Raw genomic sequence first — 20,589 nt, 5'->3', positions numbered from 1 at the left:
TCGTCACATTTACAAAAGCAAAAGCCCTTCCCTTCCCTTTACCCTTAATGGCAATTACATCTTTAAGTAAATCCCACATCAGTACATTGTGATCACTGTCACCCAGTGGATCCTTTATTTGCAAATTCTTAATGCATGAATAATCACTGCTGATTATTCATGAAGAGTATTACCCCCTCTGGTTGCCATTCGAACATGTTGCTGTAGAAAACAGTCGTCCAATAAATCTGTAAAAGTCTTGCTAGTGTGCAAGTGAGCAATCCACAAGTTCCAGTAACTATCTGGAAAGTTAAAATTCCCCATTATAAGACATTCTGATTTACTGGCCCACTCTTTCTCTGCACAATTGCTCATTATACTTTCAGATTCATTAGGCATATAACACACTCCTATTCTCATTTTCCCTTTCCCAGTGTTTATGTCACACCAAACATACTCAACATTGCACTGTCCACCCATGTCAACTGGATGCACTTTCCTAGATTTCATGTGTTTTCTTTATTAACAGAATAACCCCTCCTCCCTTCCTACCCTGTCTATCCTTTCTGTACACATTGGACTCCCCAAATTCCAATTCTGCACTGCTTATATCTGCGTGACACCATGTCTCTCATATCCCAACAATATCTGCCTTTGATGTCTTGACCAGCACTTCAAATTCATCAAATTTATCTACTATACTGTAGCATTGGTGTACATGCAAGCATACATGCACCTGTATGTACATTTGCATGCAAGTATACATACAGGTGCATGTATGCTTGCATGTACACCAATGCATCAAAGGCAGATATAGCATTGGTGTACATGCAAGTATATTTGCACCTGTTCTTATTCTTAGTTACTCTAACACAGCCCATGTATTTACTTGTTCCATTATGACTCCCATCAGTGCTTGAAATCCCCAGCAATTTGCTGTCTAGGCTGCTGCTCATTCCAGTAGAAGCAGTTCAAGAATCACTTTCGCATCTGCCTGTGGCTGCTGTTGATCTTCCTACATTCCCATTTAGTCTTTTTACCTGAAAACTTGGGAGAGGTCTCCAATGAACATTAGTGACAAGTTTCACCAAGATATTTCTCAAATGAAAAAAATATACCACTGAAAATGGGGTTCAGATATGTTGGCAGACTATTGTTGGAATCTCATACGGAAGGCACCAGTGGATGATTATAAAAGGCAAAAAATGACAAAATAAATGTTTTAACAGATAACTATTTTTATAAATAGAGTAAGGTTAATTTTTTAAAATATATGAAATTTTTTTACTAGAAATTTATTTTTGACTTTATTCCTCATCTCCTTCAACCTTAAAATTGGTGGGTGTTACAGCAATATGGTTGCCATATTTGAATTCAGCAATGTCAAATCTACAAGTCAATATCATCCTGAATTTTAACAGGGAGCAAAGAAATTAAAAAAAATTTTTTTTTTTTTTTTTTTTTTTTTTGACCAGTTATTAGAGGGGATCAACATGTGTTGGATAGTGTTTTTTTTTTTTTTTTTTTTTTTGATGATGCTGAAAAACTTGTTTCCTTGCATAATTTGTCATTACTAATACCAGTACTAAAACATTTAGTGGCTTGTATGATTACCTCTCTGAACATTTTCCAGTTGGCATTTTTAATATTAATTTCACTGAAAAGTGTTTATTAAAGGTGTAGGATCATTATTAACCTCATTTCAAAGACAAACTTTCTTTCCTTTACCCTAGAGAATAGTTATTATTATTTTTAACTAAATTCCTTTACAGTACACTGTGATCACTGCCCCTTCAAAATTTCCTTACTTGAAAAGCCTTAATGCATGATGAGTCACTGCTATTAATCTGTTGCTTCTCTAACATCTTTTTGTAGAAGACAGTCATCCAGCTAATTGAGATGTGTTCTGTTACTGAGTGAATTGGCACACCCCATGAGTTTTACGTGATACCCAGAAAGTTAAAATTCCTCATGGTAAGGAATTCTGATTTTCTGACCTACTCTGTTTGTCTGTATAGTTTTTCATTGTACCCCATGCAGTCATTTGACCTATAATAGACTCTTGCCATGAACATTGTTTATCAGTGTTCAAATCCTTTGAACACCAGAATGACTCAACAATCATACTGGCTTGTGTCTGTTAGTTGTACTGTTTTTGAACCTACGTGCTTCTCTTAACTGAATGTAAACTCTACCTCCCCCTTCTACCATCATGGCTGTCCTTTCTGTGTACATTATAAATACTATATTCAAATTTTGTATCTCCAGTTACACTGTTGTAATTTGATAACTTAACCAATACTTCAAATCGCAATTTAAGTAATTCTTACACAGTTCATTGTGGATTACAAACCTTGTAATCCCCCAAGCTGCAGTTGTATATGCCACAGAAGCTGTATGGCTGATGCAGCTATTTAACAGCAGCTGTATGGCTGGCCATGATAAGAAAAATTCTAGCCCTTGGAGAGACTGTACAAATGTATTGTACAGTCTCTCCAAGGCTGAACTGACTGACAAGGCTCTCATTATAAACTCCTTCATGTCATGTCTTGGCATGAGACAAAGGAGTCCTTTTGGTATGACCTTTTGTGCCCTTAAAAGATGATAATTATTCCACAATATCATTTCAACTTTGCCCTTAGTAGAATACCTTAGTCTTGTTCCATCAATCCTTGTTGTATAAAATCTTCCCAATAGAATTTCCAAGAATAACTGTTTCCTAAGAGACCAGTGCATCCTGCTTGTGGTGATACCACAATGCAGCCAATGCAAAAGAGTAGGCTGTAATGTTAATATGAGCAGCTGAGTACTTGCTGAGTCTCCTGATTTAATTCCTTTGAGGGCAAATGACCCTTTTTTCAAGAACTGAAATCATTTGAACAGAACATTAAATTTCCATTTAATCTATTTGCAGTCTGTGCATCTTGCACAAACAGAGGCACCTGTGGTCTGCATACACACAATATATACAGTAAGGCCGCCTATTTTTGTAGAACTGTCATTGGCAGTGTGGAGAAATATCATATAGGAGGATTTTTCTATTCCTCTGGTGTAATATTCATTCTCAATTTCATCATTAATTATTTTTTAATTGGAAAAATTTAGCTGTAAAAAAATTCTTTATAGCACCCAGATACACCAAAAATGCCCATTGCTATGATGGTAACTGCATAAATTTTTTTTTTTTTTTTTTTCACACCCATTCACTTCTCTGAAATTTGGCTTTACAGTTGGTAGGAAAGTATTTATTTAATTATGTTTTCTGATAACGAAACTGTGGTTTCTAATGATTTCATTTTACAATATAATGTCAGGATTCAGAATAAATTTTTGAAGTTTCCTATTTTATACTATTTGCTGCCTTCTTTTCCCCAAAAAAACTGATTAGCAAAAGATACCATGTGCCTACTGTAATGATTTTTTGTGTGTCCTCTAGATAGTAATGCAGATGATAGGTTCCGATTTTATGTATTTTTTTTGTGGGTTGTTACTTTTAACGTACATTTTTTGTATGTTTTTATATATTTTTATTTTTCTTCCTTTAAATTTTTAGATCACTCAGCAATAACCGGATAGTCAGTCTAGAAAAAGGAGCATTAGATAACTTAACCTTCCTTGAATCCTTGAAACTAAATAAGAATCGTTTATCCCACATCCCTAAAGATCTCTTTCGTCAGCTGCATTCATTAAAATATCTGTGAGTAACAAATGTTTTTGTTGTTGTTTAAGGAAAGTAAAAGTAATGTTAAAATAATTGTGTAGAAAAGCATTTAATGATCATCGAAATATTATCTATATTCTACTTACAATCTTGACATGCATTCATTATATAAAGGTCCCTGAGGCTTGTCACACATTTTTTTTCAGATATTACAGGGTTTTTTTTTGGTTTTTAGGAGCATTAGCAACTAAGGCCATATTGCTCCAGGAATATGCGGTGGTCATTCCCTGACCTTTCCGCATCATCCGTATTTGGTGGTGACGGGCTCGAACCCCCGGTCTAATCAAGAAGCGTGTGCTATGCACTGCTGCTCCTAACACCTGGCTATGGAGGCGCCTAGATATTACAGGTTAGGACTTGCTAATTTGTGAGTCTAAAATGCTGATAGAACTGATATTCTGGTTTCACTTGTGAGTCAGGTTGAATGACTGAATTTCAGTGAAGCCCATTTGTTCTGTGACAACCAAATCCTCTGCTTGAACTTTTGCAGTGGTGGGACTGTCAGTAACTATGGGTATATCTACCCCCTTGTAAAAGTCCTGAAACATTGCCTACATTGTAGTATACTGGAGGTGACCTGGTGTATTAGATGCTTCATTAACCACTGAGAACTTTTTGTCTTCCTTTCTTTGAAACTTGATTTTCTCCAGTCTAACTTTCCTAACCATGAGGTCATTTTCCTTGTTTATTTTAATGTTCACAATACCAGCTGTCCTCAGTTTTCTGGTTACAAGGACTTAGCTAGTTGGGGTGCTGAGGGTTTTGCAGACTAATCACTCAGCTGGTTCATTTACCTCTCAGATTACCAGACAATCCTAATGACACCTCCAACACTCTGATCCTTATTTTTCAGAAACAACCTTCCAAAGTACATGATGAATGTGTGTGACCATCTTGGGTTGCAACTTGGTGGTCTTCTCTCTCTCTCTCTCATAGCTGTTCTTAGGCTCACATCGTTTGGCATTACAAGAATGTGAAACAGGATGATCTTCGAGATTTCTGTTCTTTTCCTTGGTTAGATTATTATTTTGTCTTCTGATCCTGATGTTTACGGGAGATGGTCAAGATGCTGAGGCTTTTTCAATTACTGATGACCTCACACAGATTGTTTATTTACCTACCAGAATACCAGGCAATCAAAAACAGCCCTTCTAAGTACACGGTTGAGGTGGGTGGTTCTGTAGGCACCCCAGATCACAGGTGATGGTCTCTTCTCCAATGGAGCCTTTCTCTCATGGCCATTCCCAATCTCGTGTTGTTTGGCCTTACAAGAATGGAAAATGGGATGAGCTGCGAGATTTTTTTCTTCTTTTCCTTGGTCGAATTACTGTTTCTAAACCTCTATGACGTCAGTGTTTGCTCAGATTGTGTCAGTGAAATTATTCTTGTAGGGATGGAATCTTTTATTCCACACTCCATCTTAAAATCTTGTCCTTTATCTAAACCTTGGTTTTCCAATAAATGTGTTAAGGCTGTTTAAGAGGAATGTCGCATATCATAATTGGTACGTATCCAAATCTCCAATTTCATTTTCTGCCCACACAAAAGTTCACAACAGTTGTAAAGCAACTATTAATCAGTCCAGACTAGATTTAAAACAGGCTAAGAATAGAAAACTTGCTTCTTGTCCAAATGGTAGCCAAGCATTCTGGTCTCTTGCCAAAGCTTATTGGACACAACTTTTGCCCGTGTTCCCCCCTATTGCCACTTCAGCCAAGGATAAAGCTGACCTGCTGCTAGCATCCTATTTTTCTTCTAACTTGTGTATTAATGATCTTGGTAAACCACCTCCCACCGTTCCCAGTATGCTCCATTCAGTGGCTCTTGTGGTCTTCCTTTAGAAGGATTTTGACTGATCTTGATGCTAAGAAAGCTCCAGGTCCAGATGATATTTCTCCACTTGTTCTCAAAACTTGTGCTTCTGAACTTAGTCCTGTTCTGTGTTGCCTTTTTTCACTTTCTTATTCCAAAGGTGGTTTTCCTTCTGCACGGAAATTTGCTCATATCCGGTAAGTTCCTAAAAAGGGTGACAAATCCTTCCCGTCCAATTATTGTCCCATTGCAAATACTTCTACTCTTTCTAAAGTAATGGAGAAATCAATTAACTGCCAACTCCTAAACTATTTAGAAACCTTCCATCTGATCAATGATCGCCAATATGGATTCTATCAATGTCGATCCACTGTTGAAATTCTGGCTTATGTTGCCAATGAACAAATTCAATGGAAAAGTTTGGTGAAACTCAAGCAGTTGCTTTTGACATTTCAAAGGCTTTTGATCATGTTTGGCATAAAGGTCTTCTAAATAAGCTTACATCTTATGGTTTGCCAACTGTTTTTTGTAATTGGGTATCCGGTTTTCTCTCTGACCATCTACCAACAACTGCAGTGAGCGGATGTGTCATGGTAGATTGTCAGATAGAAATTCTTCTTCTTCTCTGTCTTCTAATTTTTCCACTAATGCTGGTGTTCCCAAGGTTGAGTTGTTTCTCCCACTCTTTTCCTCTTGTATATTAATGACCTTTTTCCATTTACTGGGAATCCTATCCATAGTTTTGCTGATGATAACATATTTCATTCCACCTTCCAGTTTGAGAAACCTTGCCCTGCTCAAACAGCTTCTACTTCTCAAATATCCACTATCAGTTCCATAAATATTGATCTACAGGTAATTCTCCCAGTGGAGCAAAGATAACTTAGTTGACTTCAATCCTTCTAAAACTCCTTCCTGTCTTATATCTCGCAAAAATAATTTTTCTGCCCTATGCTTATCTTCTATGACACTCCGATTTCTAGACAAGATCAAAGGCAGATATTGTGGGGATTTCAAAGACGTGGTGTCACACAGATATAAGGAATGCAGAACTGGAATTTGGGGAGTACAATGTCTACAGAAAGGATAGACAGGATAGGAAGGGAGGAGGGGTTATGCTATTAGTTAAGAAAAACATAAAATCCAAGGAAGTGAAGCCAGTCGACATTGCTGGACAGTGCAGTGTCGAGTCAGTTTGGTGTGACATAAGCATTGGGAGATCAAAATTGAGAGTAGGAGTGTGCTATAGGCCTAATGACTCTGATGAGTATAATAAGAAACTGTACGGGGAAATAGAGTGGGCCAGTAAATCAGAGAGTCTTATAATGGGGGATTTTAATTTCCCAGATATTGACTGGAATTTGGGGGCTGGTCACTCACACACTATCAAGGCTTTTGTGGATTTATTGGATGATTGTTTTCTACATCAGCATGTTCAGGAGGCAACTAGAGGGAGTAATACTCTTGATTTGATTATCAGTAGTGATTCTTCATGCATTAAGAATCTGCAGGTAAATGAACCACTAGGTGACAGTGATCACAGTGTGCTGAAGTGGGATTTACTCAAAGAGGTAACTACCCATTAGGGGTAAAGGGAAGGGTTATTGCTTTCGTAAAGGCGACTGCGGTGGTCTGAGACAGTATTTAAATTCTGTACGGTAACAACTGATGATGTTACCAACAGCAAATTCAAAATGGGAAGCATTCAAAGAACTTATCTTGGAAGCTACTAGGCTTTACATACCAACTAAGAAATATTGTTCAAGGTTTAGGCCTAAGTGGATGTCAGACGAACTAATGAGACATATGGCAGAGAAGAAAAATGCATGGGATACTTACAAATTAACGCGTGACACAGAAGCCTATGATAGATACAAGTTGATCTGTAACCAAGTTAAAAAGGAGGTTAAGCAGGCGAAGGCAGATTACGAGAAATCTTTGGCAAGGGATGCAAAGAAAAACAGCAAAGAGTTCTTTACTTATGTAAACTGTAGAAGGAAGGGGATGGATCAGATTGGTCCACTTGATATCGATGGGGCAACTGTTGATGATCTTGCTCAGGTAGCTAACAAACTGAATGACTATTTTGCATCGACATTCACACATGAGGAGTTATTCAGCGAGGGGAATGCCAGAGGTGCATTCAACTCTGGCAGTAAGCTAGAGAATCTTGTAATAACTGAGAGTAAAGTGGAGGAGATTGTTGAAGATAAATACAAGAAAGGCACCTGGGGTGGATGGGATCTATCCAGTTATATTAAAGGAAGCAGCAAAGGAAGTAAGCAAACCCTTAGCCATAATTATGAGAGATTCCTTGGACTCAGGGGAAGTACCCATGGACTGGAGATGTGCAAATGTGACCCCAATTCACAAAGGAGGATCAAAGGGCAACATGAGTAATTATAGACCTGTTAGTTTAACTTCTGTTCCTGGAAAATTAATGGAGGCACTGGTTAAAGAAGTACTGCAGGATCATCTAGACAAGACTTCAGTTATAGCTCAGACACAGCATGGTTTTGTTAAGGGGAAGTCTTGCCTGACCAACTGGATTCGATACTATGATGCAGTCACAAAGGAACTGGATGCAGGGAATAACTTTGATATTATATACTTGAATCTTAGAAAGGCTTTTGATACTGTTGCACATGGAAGACTGCTGCACAAATTGGAGAAGTGTGGTAATGGATTCAAATTGCTGCTATGGATAAAGGGATGGTTGAGGGGAGAAGACAGAGAGTGGTAATCGATGGACACTGCTCATCGTTGACTAATGTTATTAGTGGAGTCCCTCAGGGTTCAGTATTGGGTCCAATATTGTTTTCTGTATTTATAAATGATATTGATGATGGTATATCAAGCTTAATGTCCAAGTTTGCAGACGATACGAAGGTTGGCAGGGTTGTCAAGAACACTACTGACACTATGCTACTGCAACAGGATCTGGAAAGGTTGAGCAGATGGGCTGAGAGGTGGCAAATGAAATTTAACATTGACAAATGTAAAGTACTACATATGGGAAACAACAACCCCAGAGCAACGTATCAACTCTGTGGTATTACACTGACAGTGGTAGAGAATGAAAGGGACCTGGGGGTAGTTGTGCAGGCAGATATGAAGTTTTCTGAGCAGTGCAGACGGACTGCAAGAGTAGCTCATGGTGTATTGTTGATGATATATAGGAATTTTTCTAGCAGGGATAAGGAAGTGTTTATTCCCTTGTATAAGGTAATGGTCAGACCGCACCTAGAGTACTGTATACAGGTCTGGAGACCTCATTTCAAGAAGGATGTAGAGATGCTGGAACGAGTACAGAGAAGGGCAACAAGATTAGTGAATGGAACAAAGGGGTGCTCTTACGAAGAAAGGCTTACGTTTTGCAAATTACAGTGTCTGGAGACTGGGCACCGGCGAGGTGATCTGATTGAGGTGTATAAAGCCTTAAATGGTTTGAGCATGCTCAATGCTGATGGGATTCTTCCTCTTGCTCAGAATAATCACCTGAGAGGGCATAAATTCAAATTGAGGAAAGACAGATGTAGGACAGACGTGAGGAAATTTGCCTTTAGCCAGCGGGTGGTTGGTTGGTGGAACAGACTTCCATCCCTTGTCATGGAAGTTGATAGCCTAAATACGTTTAAGGTTCAGCTGGACAGGTATTTCGAACGAACAGAGGGGTGAAGTGGAAGTGGTTATTTTTTATTTATTTATTTATTTATTATTATTTTTTTTTTTTTCGGCTGATGCTGCGTAAGCTTGCTTTCTTGCATCAAATGCCTCTACTAATGCTAATGCTAATATCTCTGTTGGGGATTACCCTTGCTTCTAATCTCTCTTGGCATAAGCACATTACAAATATTGCTTCCTCTGCATCTAAAACACTGGATTTTCTCTTTCACTCTTGATGTTACTTTTCTTTTTCACTATTGATGTTACTTTTCTTTGAAACAGCTGTTCTCTGTACAAATCACAGGTCCACTCTAACATGGAATATTGTTGTTCCCATATATGGGCTAGTGTCCCCAAAACCTCTCTCAGGCTTCTAGATTCCATTTAAAAGAGGGCAGTTAGATTAATTAATGACTTTTCTCTAACATAGTCTCTCCATCTCATAGACATAAACATCTCTGCTGCATGCCTTTTCTGTAGATACTTCCATGGGCACTGTTCTTCTGAATTGGTCTCTTTAATTCCCACTCTCTCTCTCTCTCTCTCTCTCTGTCTCAAAGCAGTCTGAACACGTGCCACAGCTGGTCAACATCCTTTTACTGTCCAAATTCAAATTCATAGAACCAACCTTTCTTCTTCCTCATTTATTCATTCAACTTCCGTTCTCTGGAACAACCTTCCTTCATACCATTTTTCTTGCAAATTACAATCTATGGAAGTTCAAGTGTAATGTCAACAAATATCTTCTTTCATCTTCTCAGTTTCCAACCCATGCACGGTACCAAATACTATACTGTAGGCAGTGGTGAGCTATAGTGGGCTCGCCAGAGCCCATTGTTATTATTATTTTTTTTTTTTAAATTTGCAAGTCCATCATTGAGACTATCATTTATTTTACAAATGAAATCCTGAATTTAATTATTGAGTATCCAGAGCCGAAACTACAGTGGGGCGAGCAAGGCCCCATCCCCAGCATTTTAATGGCGTGATCTATCAGTAATGTATTTTAAAATTGCTTCATTTTTGATTTAATTACAGTTGTACTTCTATTTAACCAATTTCTTTTTAGCAAATTTTTTTCAATTCTCCTTGGTAATTACATTTAAAATGATTTCCGTTCAACAAAGAAAATTTCCATGTAACGAACAGATGCATACAAAGTTGTTAGGAGAGACAACTTTGTATGCATTGTTCTCACCTCTGGCCTGTAGGTAATTAGAAAGTGCGAATTAAGAGTGAAAGGGATTACTGTTTTACAATGTTAGTGGTGTCCGTAAAACCGATGCAGTCACATACCAAGAAGTCGCGCTAGTCAGTATGCTTTCCAAAGCCAGTCAGAGGATTAAGAAGTTTCCCAACTCAGATAATAGCCTCTGGTCAACCTGTGTTGTGGTTCCCCTTTACTCCGACAAACAGGCATCTTTTTTTTTTTCGGAGAAGTGAGTGATCCATGCCTTCCAGTAAATTTCTCTGTTTATGTTTACTAGGTCACAGTAGCTGAATATCCATGTGATTCCTAATTTTGCATAATATTCAAAGAACTAGTGACAGTAGCAACATGGGGGGGGGATTGAAATAACTAAGATATTATATAAACTTTATGAAGATGAAATGTTGGCAGATTTTGAAACTTTGTCACTGTGTAGAAAATGTTCTAAAATATAATGGCATACAGGCAATAATAAAAAAAACAAAAAACCAACAAGTGTATCATCAATCTCCAAAAAACCAGCATTAAAGATGATTTCTAAAGAACTTGATGTGGAAACTATAAAGATCAGTCATGTGTTCGGGCCACGATGGACAACTTGTAGCTTGCAGATGGCAATTGCTGGGTGGCGAAATTACCCCGCTTTGTGCAAACATTTTGAATCAGAAGTTAAATATTCCGGATTATTAAATCGACTTTTAAATCGGGAATTTCTTAACCATTTAGCACTAATGATCAACATCCTGCAGGAGCTCTCTTACCTTTCAGAAGCCTTACAGAATCACTATGGTAAAAGCAGATAAATTAATTATTCGAACTATCAATACTGTTGCTAATTTGAAAAATTCTAAAGGAAATTATGATGGTAAAATTGAGAGCATGTTGAAGTGGAAAGAATTTCAAGGAATCAAAATCAAAAGTAAAAAAATTACCTCGTGACAAGTTATTAAATGCATTGTTTTATCCTTAAAGGATAAGTTATTAATGCAACAGAGTGATTTTAATTTAAATAAAGAAAATAATGATACCATTAAAAGAAATTTTAAACATATGCTACCCGAAATTGTGGAATATGGAAGAACTTTCATCTCGGTGGCAAGATGGTGAAAACCGAATAAGAAATTTAAGTTTTCTGATAAAATATGAAATAAAAACTGATTTTAGAGATTTTGTCAAAGACAGTTTTTCTTTAAAATCAAGTTAGATTCCCTTTTCAATTAAGAAAGCCAGAAATATCTTTGAAACCATTGCGATTAGCACTGCTGAAGCTGAGCGAGCTTTCAGCGTAATGAATAATATTAAGTGAATGAATGAATGATGTTGACAATTAAACATGTTGCAGATTATGATGACCATACATCTAAATGGAAAACCATTGCTTCAATTTGATCTGGATCGTTACATCAAATCATTCCTCTGTAATCATCGCTCAGCTATTGAGCAAAGCAGAAGATTGATAACAAATATTCATAAAGAAGTAAATTGTATATGGCAATTTTTAGAATAAATTTTTCTTGAATATTTGTGTAATAATTTTTTTTCATGTAATCTAATTTTTGTGTACTTTTTCTAGAAAGTTTGCTTTTTATGTAATATTTGTTTTTATATTGTGGAATGTTTTGTAATAGTTTTTATATTATTTGTGATATGGGAAATATTTCATGTTATTTTTTATTCGGAATATTGAAATTTTATCATGAGAAAAATGTATCCATTATATTTCCCTGGTTGTTAAAAAAAAAAAAAAGACGACTAAAAAAGTTGCGCTTGTGCTGAGCACATGCGGTAGATGGTTTATGTGAAACATCCTTCGCGTTTATTTTAGGTATTTTGATTTGTATATATCATGATTGTGAAATAAAAGATCTTTTTTTTATCGTAAATATTTTATTGATCATTCACAAATGTTAATAATTTCTGGAAGACAAGATACAATGGATTTATGATAACTGAAGTAAGAGATGTATACTTGCGATTGCAACATATCTAAATGTCTCTGGAAAATAGCGACGATTGAAGTATCAATCTCGTAGTTGAAATGGCATACATAGCTGTTAGGGCACCTAACGATGGAATGTAATGAAAATGCGAGACAAAAAAAAGAAATTGTTGACAAATATTTGTATTGTCGCAGTCATATGACAAATAATTGTATTGTCGCAGTCATATGACAAATAATTGTATTGTCGCAGTCATATGACAAATACTTGTATTGTCGCAGTCATATGACAAATACTTGTATTGCTGCAGTCATATGATAAATACTTGTATTGTTGCAATCGTACTTACTGCAGTAGTAACTTCAGGAAGTATGATTGTAATGTCATACTTTTCAAGAATTGTAAGAAGTTAGAATTCCAGACACTATCATATCCAGTTATCATCATAAGGGGAGGCATGACGACTAGGTTTTTTTTTTTTTTAGATAGACCTAGGAACATTTTCCACATTCATTTATATGCATGGTTAAGGGGGTAATAAGCCCACAAAATGCGTCACGCGCTCTAATCACACTACTATTAGTGCAAGCGTGGGAAGTGCATCTGGTGGAAGCTGCAGCTGACGTCACTTCCGTGACTGATCAAATTTACTGGGTAGAAAGTCGGAAAAACTGCAAGCCCATTGTTAATATATTCATAGCTTACCACTGACTGTAGGTTCTAACACTTCTTCAGTTTGGGGTTTTCATAAAAAAAATAAATAAAAAAAAAGATTGTGTGGGCAAAATTATTCTTCTAAGGATGAAATCCTTTATTCTACATTCCACCTTAAAATTCTGTCTTTTATCTAAATCTTGATTTTCCACTAATGTGCCAAGGCTGTTCAAGATAAGAATGTGGCATATTGCTATTGGCTTATATCCAAATCTCAAGCTCTGTTTTCTGCTACACTCAAGTTCACAACTTTGGTGTAGGCAAAAAACAATGTAAAACATTGTTCAATGTAAAACAATGTAAAACAACATCAAAAAATAACACTTTAAAACAGTTATTAATCAATCCAAACTTGATTTTGAGCAGGCTACGAGCATAAAACTTGCTTCTTGTCCAAATTGTACTCATGCATTCTACTCTCTTACCATGACTATTACCCTCAACTTCCGTCCATGTATACTGTGACATCTGTTTTAAACCTGATTGTTCTGTTGCATTCTCAACTAAAGATTAAGATCATTTACTAGCATCCTACTTTGCTTGTGGCTCTTTTATTGGTGACCTTGGCAACATATCTCCTACCATATCCAGTACACTCAAACTTATAGGTTTGTAGTTACTCACTTTGCACTTTGATCCATCTTTGGGAATGGGAGATAAATTTTTACATTGACAAATGTGCAACTTTACAAATTTGCAAACACTGAATCTCATGATGCTCTTATTATTATGGATAAAAGTTTATCTACCCCTTTTGCAGGTTAGTTTAATATAATTGGATAGATTCCATCAGCCTCCAAGTGCTTTGTTCACTTTAGCTGCTGTAGTTTTCTCTTCCACTTTCCTTTCCATTATTATAAAATAATTTAACTCCCAATCAGTATTAGACCTCTTTCAAGGCCATGTCTAAAATGTTTTTGTAAAATATTTATTCAGTTTATTTGAAATCTGTACAGGATCATCAATAGTTATGTCATTCATGTTCAGTGGACCAACTGATTCATCTCTTTCCTTCTAGTGCGAATATGTGCAAATAATTCAAAAGAATTCTTTTTCGAAAGGCAGATTATGAGAATTCTCATGATTTACCTTTGCTTGTCTAACTCCTCTATAACCGATTGTACCCTATTTTGTACTTATTATGGGAACTTGTATCCCCCAACAATTGATAATCGTCCCATGCATTTTTCTTCTCTACCACTAAGCTTATCAGTTCATCTTACATCCATTTCAGTCTCACCAAGAATGTATTAGTTGATATAAAATTCTTAGTGGCCTTTATTATTATTATCTCTCTACACTTCCCATTAAAATGCTTAAAAGTGGTTTACAATTTTAATAACATTAATTGGTCACACTAAAAAAAAAATTGTAAAATATCTGAGCTCATTTTAAACTCCTTTGCAAAAAACTAAATCCTTTCTTGGGGAAGGTAGGGGAAGGCGGTTTACATTTTAATAACATTAATTGGTTACACTAAAAAAAAAATTGTAAAATATCTGAGCTCATTTTAAACTCCTTTGCAAAAAACTACCTTTCCCTTTACCTTGACTGTAATTACTTCTTTGAATAAAGTCCACATCAAAACACTGTGATCGCTGCTACCCAAACATTCCTTTATTTAAAGATTATTAATTCATGCTGAATCACTGCTGATAAACAAATCATACTTTGGATAATTAATGAAACAAAATCTACACAACGTTTTGAAGTTTCTCAAGCTTTACAAAAGTGAAAAATTAATATCTGTGTAATAATAATTGGGACACGCTGGCCCAGTGGTTATGACACTGGACTACCAGCCTGATGGACCCGGGTTTGGGTTCTGTTTTGGTGGAAGCGAACGTGGCTCCATCATGCTGGGAGACTGGTATAATAATAGTAATAAATTAGAATAATAATAATAATAATAATAATAAAGAAAAAATAAATAAATAAACATTGCAAAAGTTGCTCCAATGGATCTACCTTCCCCAAGGTCGGAGTAGTGGCTAAGGCAGATAGTGGCATCATCTGGTGTCACTTCCAACAACTAACACTACCACTGGATGCAATCCAAAGCTAAATAGATCTACCTCCATAGATGAATGATGTTGAAGAGAAATAATAGTCATACTGCATTGAGCGTGGTGCAGGATAAAGTCACTCGTGTTCAGGCCTTAGACAGAGAGGTCGGCTTGAAAAGTCAGAGACTATTTCCCGAGGAAGACAGTGGAGTAAGTGGTGGTATTCTCCCTAATAGCTACCACAAGAGAAGGGCAAGACCATCCAGCCCCACCAACAGGAAGTACTTCCCGTGCAACTGCTCTAGTGACCACCCATAAATGGAGAAAACCCCAACACATGAAGTGGAGCATTGAAATGAATACAAAATCGAAATGAATCGAAATCATGTGAGCATACTGTGAAATAACCAAGCTAGAGACCGATACGACAATGTAGGTCAAGACTACAGGTTGGAACGATTCCCGGATATTCAGGTCACTGAACAGCAAATAGCGGACCAGAGAAGGACCATCGTCACGAAAAACCTGATAGCTTCTGCAATCTTGGAGAAAATCAAGCAGGACATGAGCGATCAATTACAAAGAATGAAGAATATGTTCAATACGGAACCAAAGGAGGAAAGGCAGGAAGAAATACGATCCAGAGCAGCTGAAGTGGAAAGAGATGAGGTCATGATATCCAGAATAGAAGACGAGTGAAAGAAGGCCCTAACAGAATTCAAAGGAATGAACCCCACAAAGGCCTATGTGATACTGAAGCAGAGGCCCAGTAGGACCCTGTGGAGAGTCACAGACCAACTTAATTGGCAAATAATACTACATTACCTCGAAAACAATGGTGTAGTAGTGGAGGCCATCCACCCTGTGCTGCCCTAGCAGACACTAGGATTAATGGAAGGGAAATGAGAGACCAGCAGCAGAAGAAAGGAAAACAGCCAGCTTGGGAAAGAAGACTTCAGCAGAAGATAGAAGAATTAAGAGTCAAGATAGACCAATGGGGTATTAGGAGTAAGAAATTGATTAGGAGTAAGATTGGAACTGAAGCAGAACCTCCTCACACTCAGTGAAAGACTACACCGATACTAAGAGAGCTCCCAGAGGAAAATAAACAACTGAATGTTTGATGAGGATCAAAGAGCACTCTACAGGAGTCTCGGAGAAGACGGGAAAGAAGAGAATGGACCACTCGAGCAGAAGACAATTGAGATGTTTCGGGGCAATATATGGGGCAGGGAAGTAAGACATAACAGCCGAGCCCCATTGATAGAAGTAGTACCGAAGAAGACCAGGGATGCACAAGAGATGAGAGAGTGGGAGATTCAAGAGGAAGAAGTAAAACAGTTGATCAGGAACTCCGAAAACTGGCGAACCCCAGGAATAGATAACATCCACAACTACTGGTATAAGAAGCTCATTGCACACACACAAGTACCTGGAAGAGCAGTTCACCAGAATGATAAGGCACCCAGAGACAATCCCGAAGTTTCTCACTCAAGGAATTGCATATCTGAAGCCTACTGCATAACCAAAAAGATATCAGACCACTTGGAGAACTGGAACATAATGGCAGATGAGCAAAGAATGCAAGGAGTGATTAACAATAGATACCACGGTTATAGAGCAAGCCTACAAGAAGCGCTGCAACCTGCACACAGGCTACATCGATTACCGCAAGTCCTTTGACTCCATGCTTCATAGCTGGCTAATAGAGATGCTGAACATCTACAAAGTCAATCCCATAGTGACAAACTTCCTGGGAGCAATGATGACAAAATGGAGAACCACATTGAGGTTGAGAACATCACGACCAGACTAATCCCCATTAGGAGAGGAATCTTTCAGGGAGATGCCTTGAGCACACTGTGGTTCTGTCTAGCACTTAACCCACTATCTGCCATGCTCAACAGCAGCAAGTACGGATATAACCTCAAAGAAGGAAGGAAGGAAGAACCTGTACACTCTCACCCACCTGACATACATGGATGACATCAAGCTCTTTGTTGCAACTGAGAAGCAACTCCAGCAACTACTCTGGATCGTCGAAGAATTCAGCAATGATATCAGGATGGAATTTGGTCTAGACAAATGCAAGACCCACGGATTGCACCAGGGAAAATTAGTTGGCTGAAACTACCAGCTGCAGACTGGTAAACAGATCCAAGCCATGACAAAGGAGAGACCTACAAATACCTGAGGATGATGCAGGCTCTGCAGTTAAAACACAAGGAAATCAAGGCCTGCCTGACCGAAAAATACCATCAGAGACTTAGAAGCCTGCTGAAAACAAAGCTGAATGGAGGGAACACTGTTAAAGCCATAAACACCTATGCAGTCCCAGTGCTAACATACTCATTTGGAATCATAGATTGAACTAACACCGAACTAGAGGATATCATGAGAAAGACAAGGCCAGTGATGACCAAGAGCCACTTACATTTACCTGAAGTCAGCTGTGGAGAGACTGACAATAGCTTGGAAAGAAGGAGGAAGGGGCCTAATAGAAAGGGGCCTAACAGCTTAAGGATTACTTCCAGAAACACACAGCACTCCAGCAGGCCATAAGGAAGATAGACAAGCATTATACCCCACTCAACCTAAGCGATGAGTCTCCACCCACCCAGAAAGCACAAACAAAGCTAGAAAGATGGACAAAGAAGACACTCCATGGCAGATGCTACAGTGACCTCCATCAAAATCACATGGATAAAATTGCTTCCAATGCAGGGTTGACGAGCAGGACATTCTTCCCCGAGACTGAAGGATTCATGCTTGCCATCCAAGACCAAGTAATCAACACCAGAAACTATAGAAAATACATACATCGCCAAGGGGCCCCGTAGTGTCAGATGACACCTAGCCTCAGAAACGATCCAACAGATCACTGCGGGATGCAAGGTGTTCACCCAGACTGAGTACACTCATAGACACGACCAGAAAGCCAGGATAATACTTCAGAATGTAGCAAAGAAATACCAGTTGATCAAAGAAAATGTACCGTACTACAAATTCAAACCCAGGTAGTACTAGAGACCCCAACCCACAGGCTGCACTCTGACTGCACCATAATAATGGACAAGATAATTCTGCACAACAGACCGGATCTAACCCTTGTGGACAAGAAGGAAAAGGCTACCTATCCGATTGACATAGCAAGTACCCAACACTGGCAACCTCTGGAAAACCCATGAGGAAAAAATCAGGAAGTACACGAACCTAAGACAGAATCAAAGAGATGTGGCACATGCAACAAGGAATGACCATCCCGATCATCGTGTCAACCACCAGTATGGTGTCAAAGACCCTACATAACAGCCTAGCAGTGATAGGCCTCCCAGCAAACGCCTACAAGGAACTCCAAAAAGTCGCAATCCTGAACACCTGTAGGACAGTCAGAGAGTTCCTCAACCAACAGTTGCACCAGACATAACAACCAACCTGTGTACTTGGTAGAAATACCCATCACGAGGGTGAACCCCCAATCAGGGAGAAATATATACTGTAATAATAATATTATTATTATTATTAAAAAGACAACATTCACAACAAACAGGACCCTGGATATCATCATTCTTCTCTTTTCTTGGTGATTCCTTTCTAATTCTCTCCCCCCCCCATTGGCCGGTGCAGCATAAGCCTCAGGCTTCCTGGCACCATATGGCTAATAATAATGTCTCCTGTTTGTTGTGGATGTTGTCTTTTTAATAATAATATTATTATTATTATTATTATTATTGCAGTATACAAAGGGTACTAGGAAAGTTTTGCAATATGATGCAACAATGAATCACAGGAAGCTGCTTGTTGCTGCATGTTGAGACATGTTCATACGTGCATAGTAGCCGCCGCGCCAAGTCGATGGGCTCAGTTATTCATTAGTAGTGAGAGTGTAAAGTGCTTGCGATGGCATCGTGGTCACGAAATGAGATAAGGACAGTTTTGCGGTATAATTTCGTGCGTGGTTTAACCCTAGACCAGTGCTTAGAAGAAATGACTTTTGCACTAGATGATGATTGTCCACATCGTACAACGATATTCAGGTGGTATAGAGAATTCCAAAGGGGAAATTTCACTCTGGAGGATTTTGAGAGGCCGGGAAGGCCACGAACGTCAGTTACGGAGAAAAACGTTACTGCTGTGAGGAAAATGCTTGACGAAAAAAGGCGAGTGACCTACCAACAGATAGAGGATACTTTGGGCCTAAATGCACCAGCAATTCGTTCGATTCTGCAAGATCATTTGCACGTGAAGAAACTTTGTTCTCTCTGGGTGCCGCATCAACTGACTGAAGAGCAGATGACACGACGTGTGACTTGGTGCTGGGAGATGTTAAAAAAGTTTGATAAGGGACAATCTCGGTATGTGAACAACATCGTGACAGGTGACGAGACTTGGCTGTACTATTACGATCTGCCGACCAAGGCTCAAAACAAAGTTTGGGTCTTTGATGATGACGACACACCCGTAATTGTCAGAAAATCCCGATCTGTAAAGAAGAAAATGATAGCTGTATTTTTCAAATCGAGTGGAATTGTGGAACGTGTCATTTTGGACACGCAGAAGACAGTCACAGCTAAGTGGTATACTGAACAATGCCCGCCTAAAGTCATTGGATCTATGAAGAACCTGCGGCCAAAGTCAAGAATGGACACCTGGTACCTCCATCACAATAATGCTCCAGTTCACCGCGCCAAAGCCTGCACCGAATATTTGACCACGACAGGACTGAAACTTCTCGAGCACCCCCCTACAGTCCAGACCTTGCTCCCTGCGACTTTGCACTGTTCCCGCATGTGAAAATGAAGCTAAAAGGGAGGCGGTTTTCCAGTGATGAGGACCTTCTACGGGCTTGGAACAACGAGTGTGCTTTACTCCCTAGTGAAACTTGGCAGAACTGGTTTAAAGATTGTTTTCGGAGGATGGAGAGGTGTATTGAATGTAGAGGAAATTACTTTGAAAAAATTAAATAAACAAAGCTGTATTGCAAAACTTTCCTAGTACCCTTTGTATTATTTCTCCCTGATTGGGGGTTCCACCTCGTGAAGGGTATTGCTACCAAGTACACAGGTTGGTTGTTATGTCTGGTGCAACTGTTGATCGAGGAACTCTCCGACTGTCCTACAGGTGTACAGGATTGCAACTTTCTGGAGTTCCTTGTAGGTGTTTGCTGGGAGGCCTATCGCTGCTAGGCTGATAGGGTCTTTGACATCATGCTGGTGGTAATCAGAGAATCGAAGGATACCTTGACACCCTCAGTCAGAACCTCTTCTGATTCTCTCTCCCTATATTAGAGAGGTCAGCAAGTGACCTCTTTGATACAGGGAGAGTACCGGATATCTGATGAAAACCAGAGAGCCTTCTACAGGAAAATTGGGAAAGAGGAGAAGGAAGACAATGGAATCCCCAAATAGCAGGCACTCGAAGAGTTCTGGGGCAACCTGTGGTGCATTGAAGTGAGCCATAATGGTTGTGTCCCCTGGATAGACCTAGATAGGATAGAACATGAGAAAACCAAGGACACACAAGAGAAGAGCGAATGGGAGA

At 38.6% G+C, this 20,589-nt stretch overlaps 1 protein-coding gene across 1 annotated transcript in view; it reads left to right on the top strand.

The window, feature by feature from the left end:
* LOC150086860 (uncharacterized) overlaps positions 1-20,589 on the top strand; it is a 414,998-nt gene that overhangs the window by 235,779 nt on the left and 158,630 nt on the right. Inside the window, exon 6 of the mRNA XM_090372302.1 lies at positions 3,533-3,676. Within this exon, the coding sequence (XP_090228428.1) occupies positions 3,533-3,676 (144 nt within the window). The remainder of the gene's footprint in view (positions 1-3,532; positions 3,677-20,589) is intronic.

The sequence above is a fragment of the Mastigoproctus giganteus genome, chromosome 4 (assembly GCF_048544385.1).
Source record: "Mastigoproctus giganteus isolate SK-2022 chromosome 4, ASM4854438v1, whole genome shotgun sequence".
Classification (NCBI taxonomy): Eukaryota; Metazoa; Arthropoda; class Arachnida; order Uropygi; family Thelyphonidae; genus Mastigoproctus; species Mastigoproctus giganteus.
This window is presented reverse-complemented; position numbering and strand designations above follow the sequence as displayed.